Source organism: Urocampus carinirostris, chromosome 5 (genome assembly GCF_059441175.1).
Source record: "Urocampus carinirostris isolate Australia breed hairy pipefish chromosome 5, RoL_Ucar_1.0, whole genome shotgun sequence".
NCBI classification, from domain to species: domain Eukaryota; kingdom Metazoa; phylum Chordata; class Actinopteri; order Syngnathiformes; family Syngnathidae; genus Urocampus; species Urocampus carinirostris.
The window spans coordinates 10,385,805-10,400,812 of record NC_142353.1 but is presented as its reverse complement, the minus strand read 5'-3'; the positions used below and the strand labels follow the sequence as shown (position 1 = coordinate 10,400,812).

The window sequence follows — 15,008 nt, the reverse complement described above, 5'->3', positions numbered from 1 at the left end:
CGTCTGACACGACATGAGCTCAGTCCGCTGAGCTAATTGCTCAATCTGGCGTTGGAAGCTCCGTTGAGCTTGCTCGTCCCACAGCTGAAGGGCGGCGACCTCACTGGGCAATCGCCAAAAGGCGTCCTCCGTCCTATCCAATTGCTGGAGAGCGTAGGGAGTCTCCAGCTTTCCCCAAATTGTGTTGGGATCGTTCGCTGGGCTCTCATCGTTTGGCCAGATCGTTCTGTCACGAAACGGATCGGGAAGCAGGAAGAAGAAACTCATTTGCGTAGACGAGCTTGCTCGTCCTGCAGCTGAACTCCACATCGCCCTTACGACTGTGCTATTGACCTCCTGCCCGGCTCTACTCCCCCAAGGGGTCAGATTGTTCTGTCACAGACCAGAACGGACACAGGACTCAATTGCATACGTTTCTCAGTTTTTATTGAAAAGAGAGTGAGAGTAAGGCTTGCTTGCTTGCTTGATCCGAAGACTGGCAGAAAACAGGAGCGAGCAAGGTGGGAGTGACACTTCCGTGTCGGACGAAGACAGGCGGGAATGGTAAGTCGTTTGGCCGGGGCTGGAGATCAGAGGGGATGTCAAGTTTGTAATCGGGTGTAGTCAGGTCCAGAAACGGGTCAAAATTGGAGATCAGGCAACAGGGACGGAGTCGGACGGGAACGCTCACTGAGTGAAACACAACAGCTCGCAACGATCTGACAAAGTCTGAACTGAAGCCGGGGGCTTAAGAAGGGTGTGGTCACCAATCAGCTTGTCCGGGCTGTTCCAATCAAGCCGCCGCAGGAGTTCCAATTTGGTAATTATGACATTTCGTCTAGTATGCAGTTATTAGTCTTTCAAGGGGTTTTAAATCCAGATCCAGAAATCCAAAACCCTGTCACTCAACTGGAAAGTAAACCAGATCCCTAAAACCAGTTGAATCAGTGGTGGCAGCAAAGCCACAAGTCTTTTGATCCGACTGTTTTGTCTATGCATATTCTAGACTATCAAGGTGTTTTATAGTCCATGTCCAGAATTAGTTGAGTATGTTGGGCAGCAAAGCCTAAAATCTTCCAATCTGACTGCTTGGTCCATGCAGATTCTAGCCTGTCAAGCGACAAGGGGGTTTCAATTCCAGATTCAGAAATCTGAATTCTCGTCGCTCACCCGGAAAGTACATCAGCTCGCTAAGACCCAGTTGCGTCAGTAAGGCAGCAAATCCACAGGTCTTCCCATGAGACAATTTCCTCTATCCAAATCCTAGACTTTAAGGGGTTTCTAGTCTAGATTCAGAAATCTAAAACTCTGTCACAACCAGAAAGTAAACCAGAGTATCCAGTTGAGTCAAAAGATCAGCAAAACCATAATTTTTACGATCTGCCTAGTTCCTCGATGCACTAGAATGTGCCTGTCTAGGGGTTTCAAATACAGATTAAGGAATCCAAAACCCTATAAATGATTAACTTGGCCGGAAAGTGAACCGAGTCAGTTAAGGAGGTTCAGTTGAAGAGAGTGTGGCAAAAACTAATTTGGTTTTGACTCTCGGGAACAGAATCTGCTGTGAATTAGACCTGTATCAGGATTTATAACTTGAACAATTGCTTCCGGACAGAGACCACTGGACAGCTCCAAAACAATAATTACCATAACTCTGTCCAGGAATGTTGTTATTCTAGACCTCAGACCTTGAGGACCGAGACCCCAATAAAGACCTGGACTATTTGGTTTGCCCCCTTAGGTCAGCATCCTCCGAGGACAAGACGGCTTTGGGTTCACCCTGTGCTGCGACAGTCCTGTGCGAGTCCAGTCTGTTGATACTGGTGAGTACTCACTTCCCTTTGTTGGTAAAAAAAAAAAACCTCGTCACCCAGGTCTACTGGTCTCTAATCACCCTTTCATGGGAACTAAAAAAAAAAAAAAAACATTTAAAAAGAGTGTACACTAGACTCGAGGATACGACATTAATGTGCTCTGAAGTAGGGGGTCACAAGCTGATGTATAGCGGGGGATAGATACCACAGATCCTAACTAGCTGTGACCTCCTGGTCCCCCAAATAAAACAATTAAAATGTCAAAATAGTGTATATAGTTAATACTCCTCTAGAGGGAGCTGATGTGTTTGTTATCCTTTTTTTTACCTTCTTTCTTTTGTTTCTCTTTCTTTTTGTTCTTTTTCTTTTCTTTTTTCATTGCAAAAGGCTTGGTAGAAAAACAAGAATAAAAATGGTCTGTTAGATCTCTTTGAGTCTCCGTAGTTTGTATTCTTCCTTGTCAGGTCAAGTCACATTTATTTGTATGGCCCTTAATCACGAAAGAACTCAAAGGACTGCACAGGCCACAATTACACCGTCCCCTGATCTGAAACCGACATGCGGTCAAGGAAAATCTCAAAAGCTCGGCATGAGGAAAATAAGAAACCTTGAGAAAGGGACAAACAAATGGTAAACCCCTTCCAAGATGACCAGGCTGCAATAGATGTTGCATTTGGGAACAATAAACAAAATGAAGTCAGCATCTATAAAAAAAGAATTGTCAAAACGTCTATGATAGCAACGATGCAGCTTCCCATCTCAACCGACTGGTCGTTGCAGATGATGACATGTTGTGTGAATCTCCCTCCGGGATGAATAAAGTATCTATCTATCGATCTATCTATCTATGTTTCAAGTCCAGGTGCGGTTCTGTTGACTCATCCTGATACCTCCCTCTCCCTCATTTCCCCACCAACCCGGTAGCCGAAAAATGACAGGAAAAAAAAAAGTAAGAGGCATCCATTATAAGCTATAGAAAAGAAATGTGTCTTAGGTCTATATTTTAAATCTTTCACTGTGGTAGCAGATCTTATTTCTGGAAGCCAGGCATTCCATAGCACCGGGGTCTGGATGGTAAAACACTCTCGAGCCTGCAGATATCTTCTTGCCCTTGGAGTCACAAGTAGACTAGAGTGCAGGAACATAGGGGGAATCAAATATAAGACGTGGGAAGTCAATTCAAACTTTTGTATGTTTGTAAGAGAACCTTAAAGTCACACCTTAAGTGGACCGGGAGCCAGTGCAAGTTAGCTAAAATTGGAGCGATATAGTCAAACGTTCTTGTCTTAGTCAAAAGTCTCGCTGCCGCATTTTAAACCGGCTGCAAACTTTGGATGTGAGACCTTGGGAGACCAGAGAGCAATACATTACAATTATCAAGCCGAGGAGTAATAAACGCATGAACTATAAGCTCAGCATCTGATTTCAACAACATCAGGCAAATTGTCGCAATATTACTAAGGTGGAAGAAAGCTACTGAGCGAGTAATATTTTTCACATGTAACTAAAACGACAGATTAGGATAAAATATCACTTCTAGATTTTTTGACTAGTATAAAATTTGTTAAGGTTTGGAGCAGTGTTTGAGAAAAAATCATAACAATGAGCTTCACCCACAATCAACATCTTGTTTTTTTCTTGGTTGTGGTGCAAAAAATTAAGTGACATCTATCTATCTCAGTAAGGCAGGCCTTCAGATTTCTACAATTTAACGGAGCGGTTTTTTTTTCAGTGGCAGATACAGTTGAGTGTCGTCTGCATATCAATGGAAAGTAATATTATACATGCGGATAATATCACCAAGCGAAAGCATATCGATATCAAAAAGAAGGGGGCCAAGTACAGAGCCCTGTCAAACACCACGCATGACATCAAGTCTTGAGCTGTCAGTTTGCCGCAGTTAAAACATTGCGTCCTGTCTAAAATGTAGGACCTTAACCATGAAAGTACGGTACCTGAGATATTAATCCATATTTCCAGATTAAGTAATATGTTGTGGTCTACAGTATCAAAGGCAGCACTGACTTCCAGGAACAGGAGTCCTTTATAAGCACTCATTTTTTTTACATGACACAATAAAGCCACATCCAATGGTCAAATCATACTCTCTGTCCCTTTAAGATTGTCACAAACTCCCCCAAATATTTTTTCTAAATTTGCGGCAGGCGGTCCGGCTCATCAGTCCGGCCTGCGCCGAGGCGATGCCGTTTTACAACTCAACGGACTTCCTGTGGAGGTCTGGCGCTGCGGAGATTTGGCTCGTGCAATAAGGTGAGTTGTCGCCCGTGCGTTATAGCATCTGGGACAATTTTCTATCACACTAAAAAAGTCATAAAATAACAAATAAACACGTGTCTTTCAGGAGTTGTACCAGTCGAATAGACCTGGTGGTGTGGAGAGGTCAGAACGAGGTTGAGGCCTTTTGTGAGACTTCTAAGTGGCCACTTTCAGCTAGCAAGGTGTGTTTCCATATATAGTAGATCCCACGGGATACAGCATCCCCGCTTGACAACTTTTTTACTTCAATGAGGATTCCAGGCACATCTAGAAGTTTCTTTGTCAGTGTCGGGTTAGAAACAGAAAAGCCAGCATTTCATTTATCTTTGTCTTTTTCTTGACTCCAATTCGTCAAACTAATATGTCCGGTCAGAAAATTGAGAAAAATGTGGCTACCTTAGATCCCCAGGATACGCCAACCCCGCCTTATGAAATATTCGTTTTACAGTGTGGGATGGGATATTTTTTGGGTCCCTCATCAGACCACAACTGTTGTGTGAGTGTCCCTTACACCTGACAGATACAGTAGATTGCTGGAATATAGAAACTTAGCCTCACAACATCTTCACTTAATAATGGTCTCTTTATAGCCTTTCCCACCTATACATCTTCAACAACAAGTTTTTTTGTGTGCCCCAAAATGTTGCGCTTTTTGTGTCTATGACGAGTTAAAACTATTGGTCTGCTATTGGGCCACATCATATAAAATGCTGGGCTGCTATTGGCAGAACTATTTTCCACAATGCCTTTCTCTTCATTCACTTTAGAATATTGTGTTCTTTCTAAAGGCTTTAAAGCCCCAATGTGTAATATTTGGCCTTTAGATGGCACTGAGTTATCCAGTGCGAGCAAGGGTCTTGGAGCAAAACGCGGTGGAATCATGCCTGTCAAATATGGTGCTGCCTTTGATACTGTAATATGACTTAAGTGAGGATTCCACTTTGTAAAAAGAAGCAAAAACACTATAACCAGGTAATGGAAGCTTAAAATTTAAATACAAAGAAGGCACACAAATCACTAGCCTCGCTTAGTTGCATGGCCATAACCAATCGACAATTGTGACTTTTTATTAAAAATAAGACTTTAAAGCAGGGAAGTCTTCTAGGGTAAGTGGAAGTTTGAAAATTAGTTTTCATTCAATGAGCCATCTCCCCCTAACCTACTACTCCACTGTACCATCTTAAATCATATCAAAGGTTAATGAAATCTCTTTTTAATTCACTTATGTTTATTTATGTATTTAATAATATAGATGTATATTACACAACCAGTTCAGGGTGTCCCCTGCCCTCTGTCTGAAGATAGATGACTGGGATAGGCTTCAGCGAAGGATAAGCAGTGCAGATAATGGATGGATATTACACATAAGTAGTACTGTACTTACTATATACTATTTTGTTATATTCATGTTTTACCAGTGGTTCTGAATGCATTAGGTTTCTATATCTTTCTATACGACAAGGGTCACAAACTCAATTTAGTTGAAGCTAGGATCCAGGTGAGGTTGGGCCAAATGGGGTTTTGATGAGGGGGGTGAGGGTCAAACAGAGTTTCTGGATACAACCGGAATGTTTGATGTTTGATCTTACATTACACATTACACATAGTCCAGTGTTTTTCAGAATTGCTCAGTCCACAATTGAATGGATTTGGGAGTACAGTCCATTCCTTTTACTCCGTCGTTGTCGTTGTCGGCAGGCAGGCAGATCATAAAATTTATCCAAAGAAGACTACAAACTATGGAGACTGAAAGTAAGCAAAAAGCAAAAAAACTATTTTTTTCTTAAATTTCATCCTGTCATGATTACCCAAGTGGAGTCACCTGGGGTAATCATGTGGCGCGCTGGAATGTGCTTCCTGATTGGTCAATGCTCCCCTTTTAAACGCGTTACGCGGAGAACTCCTTGTCGGAGGATTCACATCTGTACCCCGTATGACGCTCCCGATTACCTGTGCCTTGTTTACCTGATTCTCTCTGCCTGCCTCCGTTCCGACCTGCTACGATCATCTCTTCAGTCCCGGTAAACTCAACCTGCTTCCGTCCCACGCTACGTTTGGCTACGTCGTCCGAAGTTTCCCGCTAACCCTTGTGCTTCCCCAAATAAAAGTATTGTACGAACGCTCTGGGGTCTCCTGCTCTGTTCTGGTAATCCTCGTGACAGAATCCTCCGACCAGAATGGACCCCGCGTTCGTACATCTGCCCCCTGACCGCTATAAAAGTCTGAATCAGCAGCGCGATTCCTGTTGTGCAGTTCGGCAAGTCATTTCCGACATGGCGAAATTGGCTAAGGCACCTCCGGCCGTATGACTGCGAACGACTCCCATGCCTGCCTGCTCGACTCCCATGCCTGCCTGTTCGACTCCCATGCCTGCCTGTTCGACTCCCAAGCCTGCCTGTTCGACTCCCAAGCCTGCCTGTTCGACTCCCAAGCCTGCCTGTTCGACTCCCAAGCCTGCCTGTTCGACTCCCAAGCCTGCCTGTTCGACTCCCAAGCCTCCCTGTTCGACTCCCAAGCCTCCCTGTTCGACTCCCAAGCCTCCCTGTTCGACTCCCATGCCTGCCTGTTCGACTCCCATGCCTGCCCTGAGTCTGCCTGTACTGATTTTGTCCCGTCTTTCCTCTCCTCTCCTCTCCTGTCTTGTCTGTTCCCTTTCCGCTCCCCGGAGTCTGGACTCTTCTGAATCTGACCCCCCTGAGTCTGGCCTCTTCTGAATCTGACCCCCCTGAGTCTGGACTCTTCTAAATCTGACCCCCCTGAGTCTGGACTCTTCTGAATCTGACCCCCCTGAGTCTGGACTCTTCTGAATCTGACCCCCCTGAGTCTGGACTCTTCTGAATCTGACCCCCCTGAGTCTGGACTCTTCTGAATCTGACCCCCCTGAGTCTGGACTCTTCTGAATCTGACCCCCCTGAGTCTGGACTCTTCTGAATCTGACCCCCCTGAGTCTGGACTCTTCTGAATCTGACCCCCCTGAGTCTGGACTCTTCTGAATCTGACCCCCCTGAGTCTGGACTCTTCTGAATCTGACCCCCCTGAGTCTGGACTCTTCTGAATCTGACCCCCCTGAGTCTGGACTCTTCTGAATCTGACCCCCCTGAGTCTGGACTCTTCTGAATCTGACCCCCCTGAGTCTGGACTCTTCTGAATCTGACCCCCCTGAGTCTGGACTCTTCTGAATCTGACCCCCCTGAGTCTGGACTCTTCTGAATCCGACCCCCCTGAGTCTGGACTCTTCTGAATCCGACCCCCCTGAGTCTGGACTCTTCTGATTCTGCCTGTCCTGTCTGATTCTGCCTGTGTTTCCCTGTGACGTGTCTTGGGTTAAAATTATTATTTTTTTTTTTCCTGGGGAACTTCTGGAGCCGTTCCTTGAGGGGGGGGTTCTGTCATGATTACCCAAGTGGAGTCACCTGGGGTAATCATGTGGCGCGCTGGAATGTGCTTCCTGATTGGTCAATGCTCCCCTTTTAAACGCGTTACGCGGAGAACTCCTTGTCGGAGGATTCACATCTGTACCCCGTATGACGCTCCCGATTACCTGTGCCTTGTTTACCTGATTCTCTCTGCCTGCCTCCGTTCCGACCTGCTACGATCATCTCTTCAGTCCCGGTAAACTCAACCTGCTTCCGTCCCACGCTACGTTTGGCTACGTCGTCCGAAGTTTCCCGCTAACCCTTGTGCTTCCCCAAATAAAAGTATTGTACGAACGCTCTGGGGTCTCCTGCTCTGTTCTGGTAATCCTCGTGACATATCCAGCCTTTCCCGATGAAAGACCAAAATGGAATAAAAAAATGGGAAATAGGAAAGAGAGACAAAAAAGGAAAATGGAGAAAAAGAAAAAAGGAAAGGAGAAAAAGAAGTCTTTTTTTGGGGGATAGCCCTAAATCACAAAGAGTCTCAAAGGGCTTCACAGGTTATTACACAGACTATTTTTTCAGACTATTATTACACCATCCCCTGATCTGGAACCAACATGAGGGCAAGGAAAAACTCAAAAATCGCAACCACTTTCAGGATTACCAGACAGCAAAGGATGTTGCAATCACAAATAATACACAGATATTGTCCAAGAAAAGTATAGGTTATTCATATGCTATAGAGTAGATTTGTGTTTTAAGCTTATATTCAAACATTTCCACTGAGGTTGCAGAATGGATCTCAGGGGGAAGAGCATTCCACAGCACCGGTGCCCAGATGGAGAACGCTCTCGAACCAGCGGGACACTTCTTGGCTCTTGGGATCATCAGAAGATCTCAGAACGAAGGCTTCGGACCGGAACATAGGGGGAAATCAGATCTGAAAGATATGAGGGAGCAAGTCCATGTATGATTTTGTATAATACTAAGAGAACCTTGAAATCACATCTTAGGCTAACAGGGAGCCAATGCAGGTTAGCCAAAATTGGCGTGATGTGATCAGACTTTTTTGTCCTAGTTAATGGCCTCGCTGCAGCATTTTGTACCAGCTGAAGCCTCTTGATTCTGGACTTCGGGAGACCGGAGAGTAGTGCATTACAGAAATCAAGAGAAAAAAGAATTTTTAAAAATGCAATTTTCTCTATTTTTCCTTTATTTATTTTTTGTTTTCTCTTTTGTTTTTTAATTTTTCTTTTCCTAATTTTCTTAGGTTTTACTTTTTGTATCGTTTTTCATTCTCTTCTTTTTCTGTTTAAATTTTTCTGTCCTTTTTTTTGATTATTGTTTTACTTTTTCTTTTATTTTTTTCTTTTCTTATTTCTCATCTTTTCAGAAGTATTAAGGTGGTCACTTTAAGTCTCCGTATTTTTTCTTCTTCTGTTGTGCACTTGTTTTCGGTGGCACAACAGAATACAGCGACATCTAGTTTGAAAATAACACACTCTGTACCTTTAACTTTCATATTAAGTTGGGGCCGCAATTGCCCCAAGGGCTGCGAGTTTGAGACCCCTGCTATTCGGCAATTTTACTTTATGATCCCCACATCAGAATCAATTTATATCCACAGAGCCCCAAGCTGCTGCGGCAGCCTACCAACGCCACACGAGGATCCCGCAGACGCGAACGGAGGTCGATGCTTTCGTCCACATTGGGGGTTTTGGGGTCCCTGTTGAGGGACCCTAAAGGAGAAGATGATAAAGGAGTAGGAGAGGAAGCAGCAACTTCTGCCTCGTCGCTGAAGGGCACCATGATGAGATCATCAAATGGGGACAATTACATCATCCTGTCCTCTGCGGCACCACAGGACTGGGTAAGGGAGCTCTTTGTCGTTGTTTTTGCCTCCTGTGAGGCCGAGTTTTTGCAGGCGCGGGTGGGAATTTCAGGTTCAATAAGTCCTAACCCTTCCACATTTTGGATTTGGCCTCAGGCGTTTTTCCTCACCTGATGGGTATCTGGGTTGAAAATATCCGGGGCTTAAGGTAACTGGGCAACACAGTGGATGACTAGTAAACATGTCCACCTCACAGTTCTCCAGCTACTTCGGTTTTCTCCCCTGTTCCAGAACACGCATGACAGGTTGATTGGCAAGTCCAGATTGTCCCTAGGTACGAATGAGCGTGTGAATGGTGGTCTGTCTCTGTGTGCCTTGTTCTTGGTTGGCAGCCAGTCCGGGGTGTCCAAAGTCAAATAGAATCTGCATTTTAGATTAGGGCTCTCAGATATTAGATACAATATTTGAGCTGCCCTGCTAGGTTGCTGTGACTTGTCCCTGCTTGTTGCGTCTTCTCTAAAAGCACTCTAGCACACATTATCCAGTGTGAAACAGTTAAGACCATTGGGTCTCACATTGGCACATTGGAGAGTTCTGAGTCTCTGCGTGAATGGGCAGCTAAGACACTATAAGACAAGTCACTGTCTTAGATAAATAGACTTCTTTTGCATAGTGCTGAAAACGCTCTACAGCTGTGTATTTAATCGTTCTGGCAATGAGAATATAAAATCTGCTGCTTCTTATTTTTAGTATAGAGAGCATTTAGGATAAAATGACCGGGCTGATGTTCAGGCTAACCTTACAGGAACCAGCAACATCGGACTCGAGTAAGGACAAGCAGCTAGAAAATCGGGCATCTCCAGAGAGACCCAATTTTTTTGAACCTGAAAATGCCCACCCTCGTGCTGTATGAGTCTTGCAGCACAAATTTGCCTGCTTGTCCCAATGGGTAAAAAATGCTTTTTCCTATGGTGGACTATACAAGCCAAACCCCCTCACCCATGTGATTCCACCAGACATGGGTGACTTTCTTTCTGTATCTTGTTTTTAGCAGACGCAGCCCATATTTGATGACACCTGTGGCACCATCGGTATGTCTACACATTTTCCGTGCATGTTCACACAAACACTTACAAACAAATTAAAAAAAAAAAAAAAAACACAGGACATGCATATCAGACCCACCCAAGACGAGGAGCGACCCTACCGTCAGAAAACCACCTGGGGCAAGGGGTGATACGGCCGTCCACAACCTTTTGCAACTACGCCACCTACCGCAACTACCAGAACTGCACTGTCGTCCAATCACGTCCACCTTCCTGCGCCGTTAACCAAACACCCAAAACTCTCATCTTTCCCGTTTCGGTTGAGGTCAGTGTCAGCAGGAAGTCTGGATACTTGTTTTGTGGTGCTGATTTGGTTCTGCTGTTGACAGCCTGTGGACCTGTGCAGCCCCGACAGAACGCTACTGTTGACGGAGGAAATGCTCCTCCACCAGGCCCAGCGACCGCCATGCGAGGTTCCGAGTACATCTTATTTTTTCGAGGGAGTTTAATCTTTGTTATGTAGCTCGGGGGCCTTCCGAGTTTTGCACTTTGAATCTGCAGGGTCCACCTGGCCCAAGATGAGGGAAGCCTGTCTCAAACCATTATACTTTTTCACAATTCATTCAGCGTAGTTTCTGGACCTGTAGCTAACGTCTCACATCTGTGTTGCAATCTGGCACTATTCTCCACAGTATGGTGGCCCTGGCACTGTCATCTAGAAATATAGGACTCAAATTTTATGCGTTAGAGCACTCAATTGTGTTTTATTCGGCGCAGATGTACTTTATTCATTTGAGTATAGCACACGTGTTTAGCGGATTTGGGTGGTCAATAAATTATTAAAACAAATTGACCAATTGAATTTAAGAGGCGAGTTTATTCTTTCAAACTTGTTTTGCATTTTTGGGGCACCACATATTTTTGGGATTATTCTATTAGAAAAACCTTACAAGTAATCTGAAAAAACAATTTGAAGAGAATTCTTTTCACAGTTTTTGAAAGTTCAACATACTTTAAGTCGTATCACGTCATGTTTATCTGTTGACCTTTAATCACAAAAAGTCTCAAAGGGCTGTACAAACTACGGACTACCATTACACAGGGCGGCATTAGCTCAGGAGGTAGAGCGCTTGTCTTGGTATCAAGAGGTAACAGGTTCGATTACCAGCTCCTCCGTGTTATATGTCGAAGTGGGCAAGACACTGAATCCCTAATGCCCGTAGTTGCCTTGCATGGCTGATGCTGCTAATGGTTAGTTAGTGTGTAAAAGGGAAAAAGTGTGAAGCACATTGTAAGGCGCTTTTCTTCATTGACTTGTAAAGTGCTATTTAAATGCAGACCATTTACATTTACACCATCCCCTGATCGGAAACATACAGTATATAAGGGCAAAGAAAAACTCCAAAACCTCAGCATGATCCCCTTACAGGATCACCATGGTGCAACATATGTTGCAAGGATATCAACAGACAATACAGTACACAAACATCAACATGAAATATCAATGGTTCCCAAACTTTTGCAGGCTGGTACCACCTGGGCTCCCCTGTGAATTACTAGCGCCACAGCACACAGAAACAAGTGTGGTTGGCCAAAACACCATCACTCAATGCAAAATCTTGAAAAAAACGCAGTGCTTTGCGGTTTCACAACTGCACTACGAATCGATTTTGGCACAGTTAGAATAGAAAAACAACTTTAGGCAACTTGGTATTATTGTAATTTGATCTAAAGCCCTTTAATAACACCAATTGAAACCTGTAACCATTGGATGAACTTTGGTTTAAGTGCAATAATTTGATGATGGAGGAAACCGGTCCACAGGTTCCAGGTGGTAGATCTGCAGTCCTTGCGTCTGGAGGCCTGGCCAGGACCAGAATCGCTGTTCTGAGGGAGGTGTATGCTTGTTTCTCTGCTAGCTCCTGCCAGGTCCTTTCTTTGTCCGGACAGGTGCTTTACCAAGAATAGGTTAGCGTCTTTATGCTAACTTCGAGCCCAACAGTGAATGAGCGTGCAGGTTAGACCTTTGATGTCGCTGGCTGAATCCGACCAGCTTGGTTGCAGGTTCAATCAGAGGACGTTCTTGCTTCTTGCTCACAGGACTCACTTGGCTGGTAGCTGGATCCGAACTTTTGTCCCTGGCTAAGCAGGACTTTCTTGCATGCTCGCTGGCTCAAACAGAACTCTTAGGTTCTTGCTATGCAAGACTTTCTTGCTCGTTGCTCAGGGACTGCCTTAGCTGCTGGCCGGATCAGAGCTCTTGTCCCTGGCTAAGCTGGACCTTTTTGCTTGCTGGCTCAAACAGAATTAAGGCTAGGTTCACCCTGCAGGGAAATCTTTTTCTTTTTTCTTTTTGCATGGACACTATCTGTTGAAGTTAAATCACTTTGAACAATTCAATTAAACCTACCATAGGATTAAATGTACATGTTTTGTCATAGGCGGCTGGATCTGCTCCCGACAGTTTCTCACATTCTAGTCAAAAACCCCAATCTTCGACTCAGTTTATGAGGGCGAACAAAGACAACTCTAACTGTAGATTAATATACGATCGCAGTTTTTTGCTGGATATGCGAACATCCAGAAATCCAGCGCAAATTTCGACGATCACTCTGGAGTGTTTACTTAGCCTCGGAGTGCTACGTCAACAGAACGAAGCGGCCGACAAAGCAGCGAGTAAAAGTGGCAAGCGGAAGCGCTGTGACCGGGGAAGGAAACGAGGTTGTCGGGCCGGGCTAACGGCTCGGATGAAGGCTAAACCCTTCAAAACGCCTCTACCATCCATTTTCCTATCCAACGTCCGCTCCCTGGACAACAAACTGGACCATTTACAAGTGGAATTTACATCGAACCGCGAATTGACGAACTGTTGTGCTTTAATTCTGACGGAGACATGGCTAAACTCATCTACCCCGAATGACGCTGTTAGCATTGTGGGGCTAACTGCTTTCCGCGCTGATAGAAGCGGCGAACTCACCGGCAAAAGCAAGGGGGGCGGTCTATGCATTTATACCAACAACAACTGGTGTAAAAATGCGAAGATAATATCGAAACACTGCTCACGAGACATTGAGCTTTTGACGGTGATCTGCAGACCTTTCTACCTACCGAGGGAGTTTAGCGCGACCATCATTACTGCCGTGTACGTGCCCCCCAGCGCTAATACGAAGGAGGCAATGGACGTTCTCTACCGAACTGTGAGTGAACTGCAGCATGCTTACTCCGAGTGCATTTTTATTGCGGCGGGGGACTTTAACCAGGCCAATATGAAAACAGTTCTCCCGCATTTCCATCAGCATGTAAACTTTGCTACAAGAGGTAGGAACACATTAGACCTGGCCTACACAAACATCAAAGGTGCATATAAAGCAGCCCCCCGCCCCCATCTTGGCTCATCAGATCACCTTTCAATTATGCTAATTCCAGCATACAAGCCCCTGCTGACCAGAGAAAAACCTACAGTGAAGCAGGTGAGGGTGTGGTCTGAGGGTGCAATGGAGGCACTACAGGACTGCTTTGATTGCACTGATTGGGACATGTTTAAATCGGCTGCCACTTACAACAACAAAATAAATATAGATGAGTACGCCATTTCTGTGTCAGCCTACATCAGTAAATGCGCAGAAGACGTCAGCAATAACAAAACTATATGCACCCGTGCCAATCAGAAGCCCTGGATGACTGCTGAAATACGAAAACAACTAAAAGTACGGAACCTTGCCTTTAGATCTGGTGACAAGGAGGCGCTGTTATCAGCGAGGGCTAACCTGAACCGGGCTATCAGACTAGCAAAGCGAACGCACAATCAAAAAATCCAGGAACGTTTCCTCAGCACAACCAACACCAGGGATATGTGGAAAGGCATTCAGGCCATCACCAGTTACAAGCCAACCACCGCCCCAGTGCAGAACACTAGCATGGACTTTCTGAATTACCTCAACAAATTCTTTGGAAGGTTCGAGGCACAAAACGGCACCCCTGCAGCGAAAGCGGTTCCAAATCAGGGCGAAAGAGCACTCCACCTGGACTCATCTGACGTGAGGAAGACCCTGAGAAGGGTCAACACAAGGAAGGCTCCAGGCCCGGACAACATTCCGGGGCGGGTACTTAGGGAGTGCGCCGATCAGCTGGCTTGGGTACTAACAGACATTTTCAACACCTCGCTAGACCAAGCCAAAGTACCATCATGCTTCAAATTTGCCAACATCATCCCAGTGCCAAAGAAACCCCAGATCTTATCACTCAACGATTACCGGCCCGTTGCACTGACTCCTATCATAATGAAGTGCTTTGAGAGACTGGTTAAAGAGCACATCACCTCCAGTCTCCCCTCCTCATTCGACCCCTTTCAGTTTGCCTACAGGACAAACCGCTCCACCAGGGATGCCATCTCCTCTGCGCTTCACCTGAGCCTGACACATCTAGAGGAGAAGAACACCCATGTGCGGATGCTGTTCCTGGACTTCAGTTCAGCATTCAACACCATCATCCCACAACATCTGGTGGACAAAATGAGACTCCTGGGTTTCAACACCCCCCTGCGGAACTGGCTGCTGGACTTCCTCTGTGACAGACCCCAATCAGTGCGGATAGGTCAGAACAGTTCAGATGTCATCTACCTCAGCACGGGCTCCCCCCAAGGCTGCGTCCTAAGCCCCTTGCTGTTCACCTTGATGACACACGACTGCGTCCCTAGGTCCGC

At 45.4% G+C, this 15,008-nt stretch overlaps 1 protein-coding gene across 4 annotated transcripts in view; it reads left to right on the top strand.

The window, feature by feature from the left end:
* The window catches only part of LOC148365188 (regulator of G protein signaling 3-like), a 39,291-nt gene that overhangs the window by 13,307 nt on the left and 10,976 nt on the right, over positions 1-15,008 (top strand). For all 4 annotated transcript variants that reach the window (XM_088335666.1, XM_088335667.1, XM_088335669.1 and 1 more), the window contains 7 exons: positions 1,721-1,802; positions 3,959-4,064; positions 4,156-4,252; positions 9,057-9,299; positions 10,312-10,351; positions 10,426-10,631; positions 10,696-10,779. In XM_088335666.1, coding sequence (XP_088191792.1) covers positions 1,721-1,802; positions 3,959-4,064; positions 4,156-4,252; positions 9,057-9,299; positions 10,312-10,351; positions 10,426-10,631; positions 10,696-10,779 — 858 coding nt within the window. The remainder of the gene's footprint in view (positions 1-1,720; positions 1,803-3,958; positions 4,065-4,155; positions 4,253-9,056; positions 9,300-10,311; positions 10,352-10,425; positions 10,632-10,695; positions 10,780-15,008) is intronic.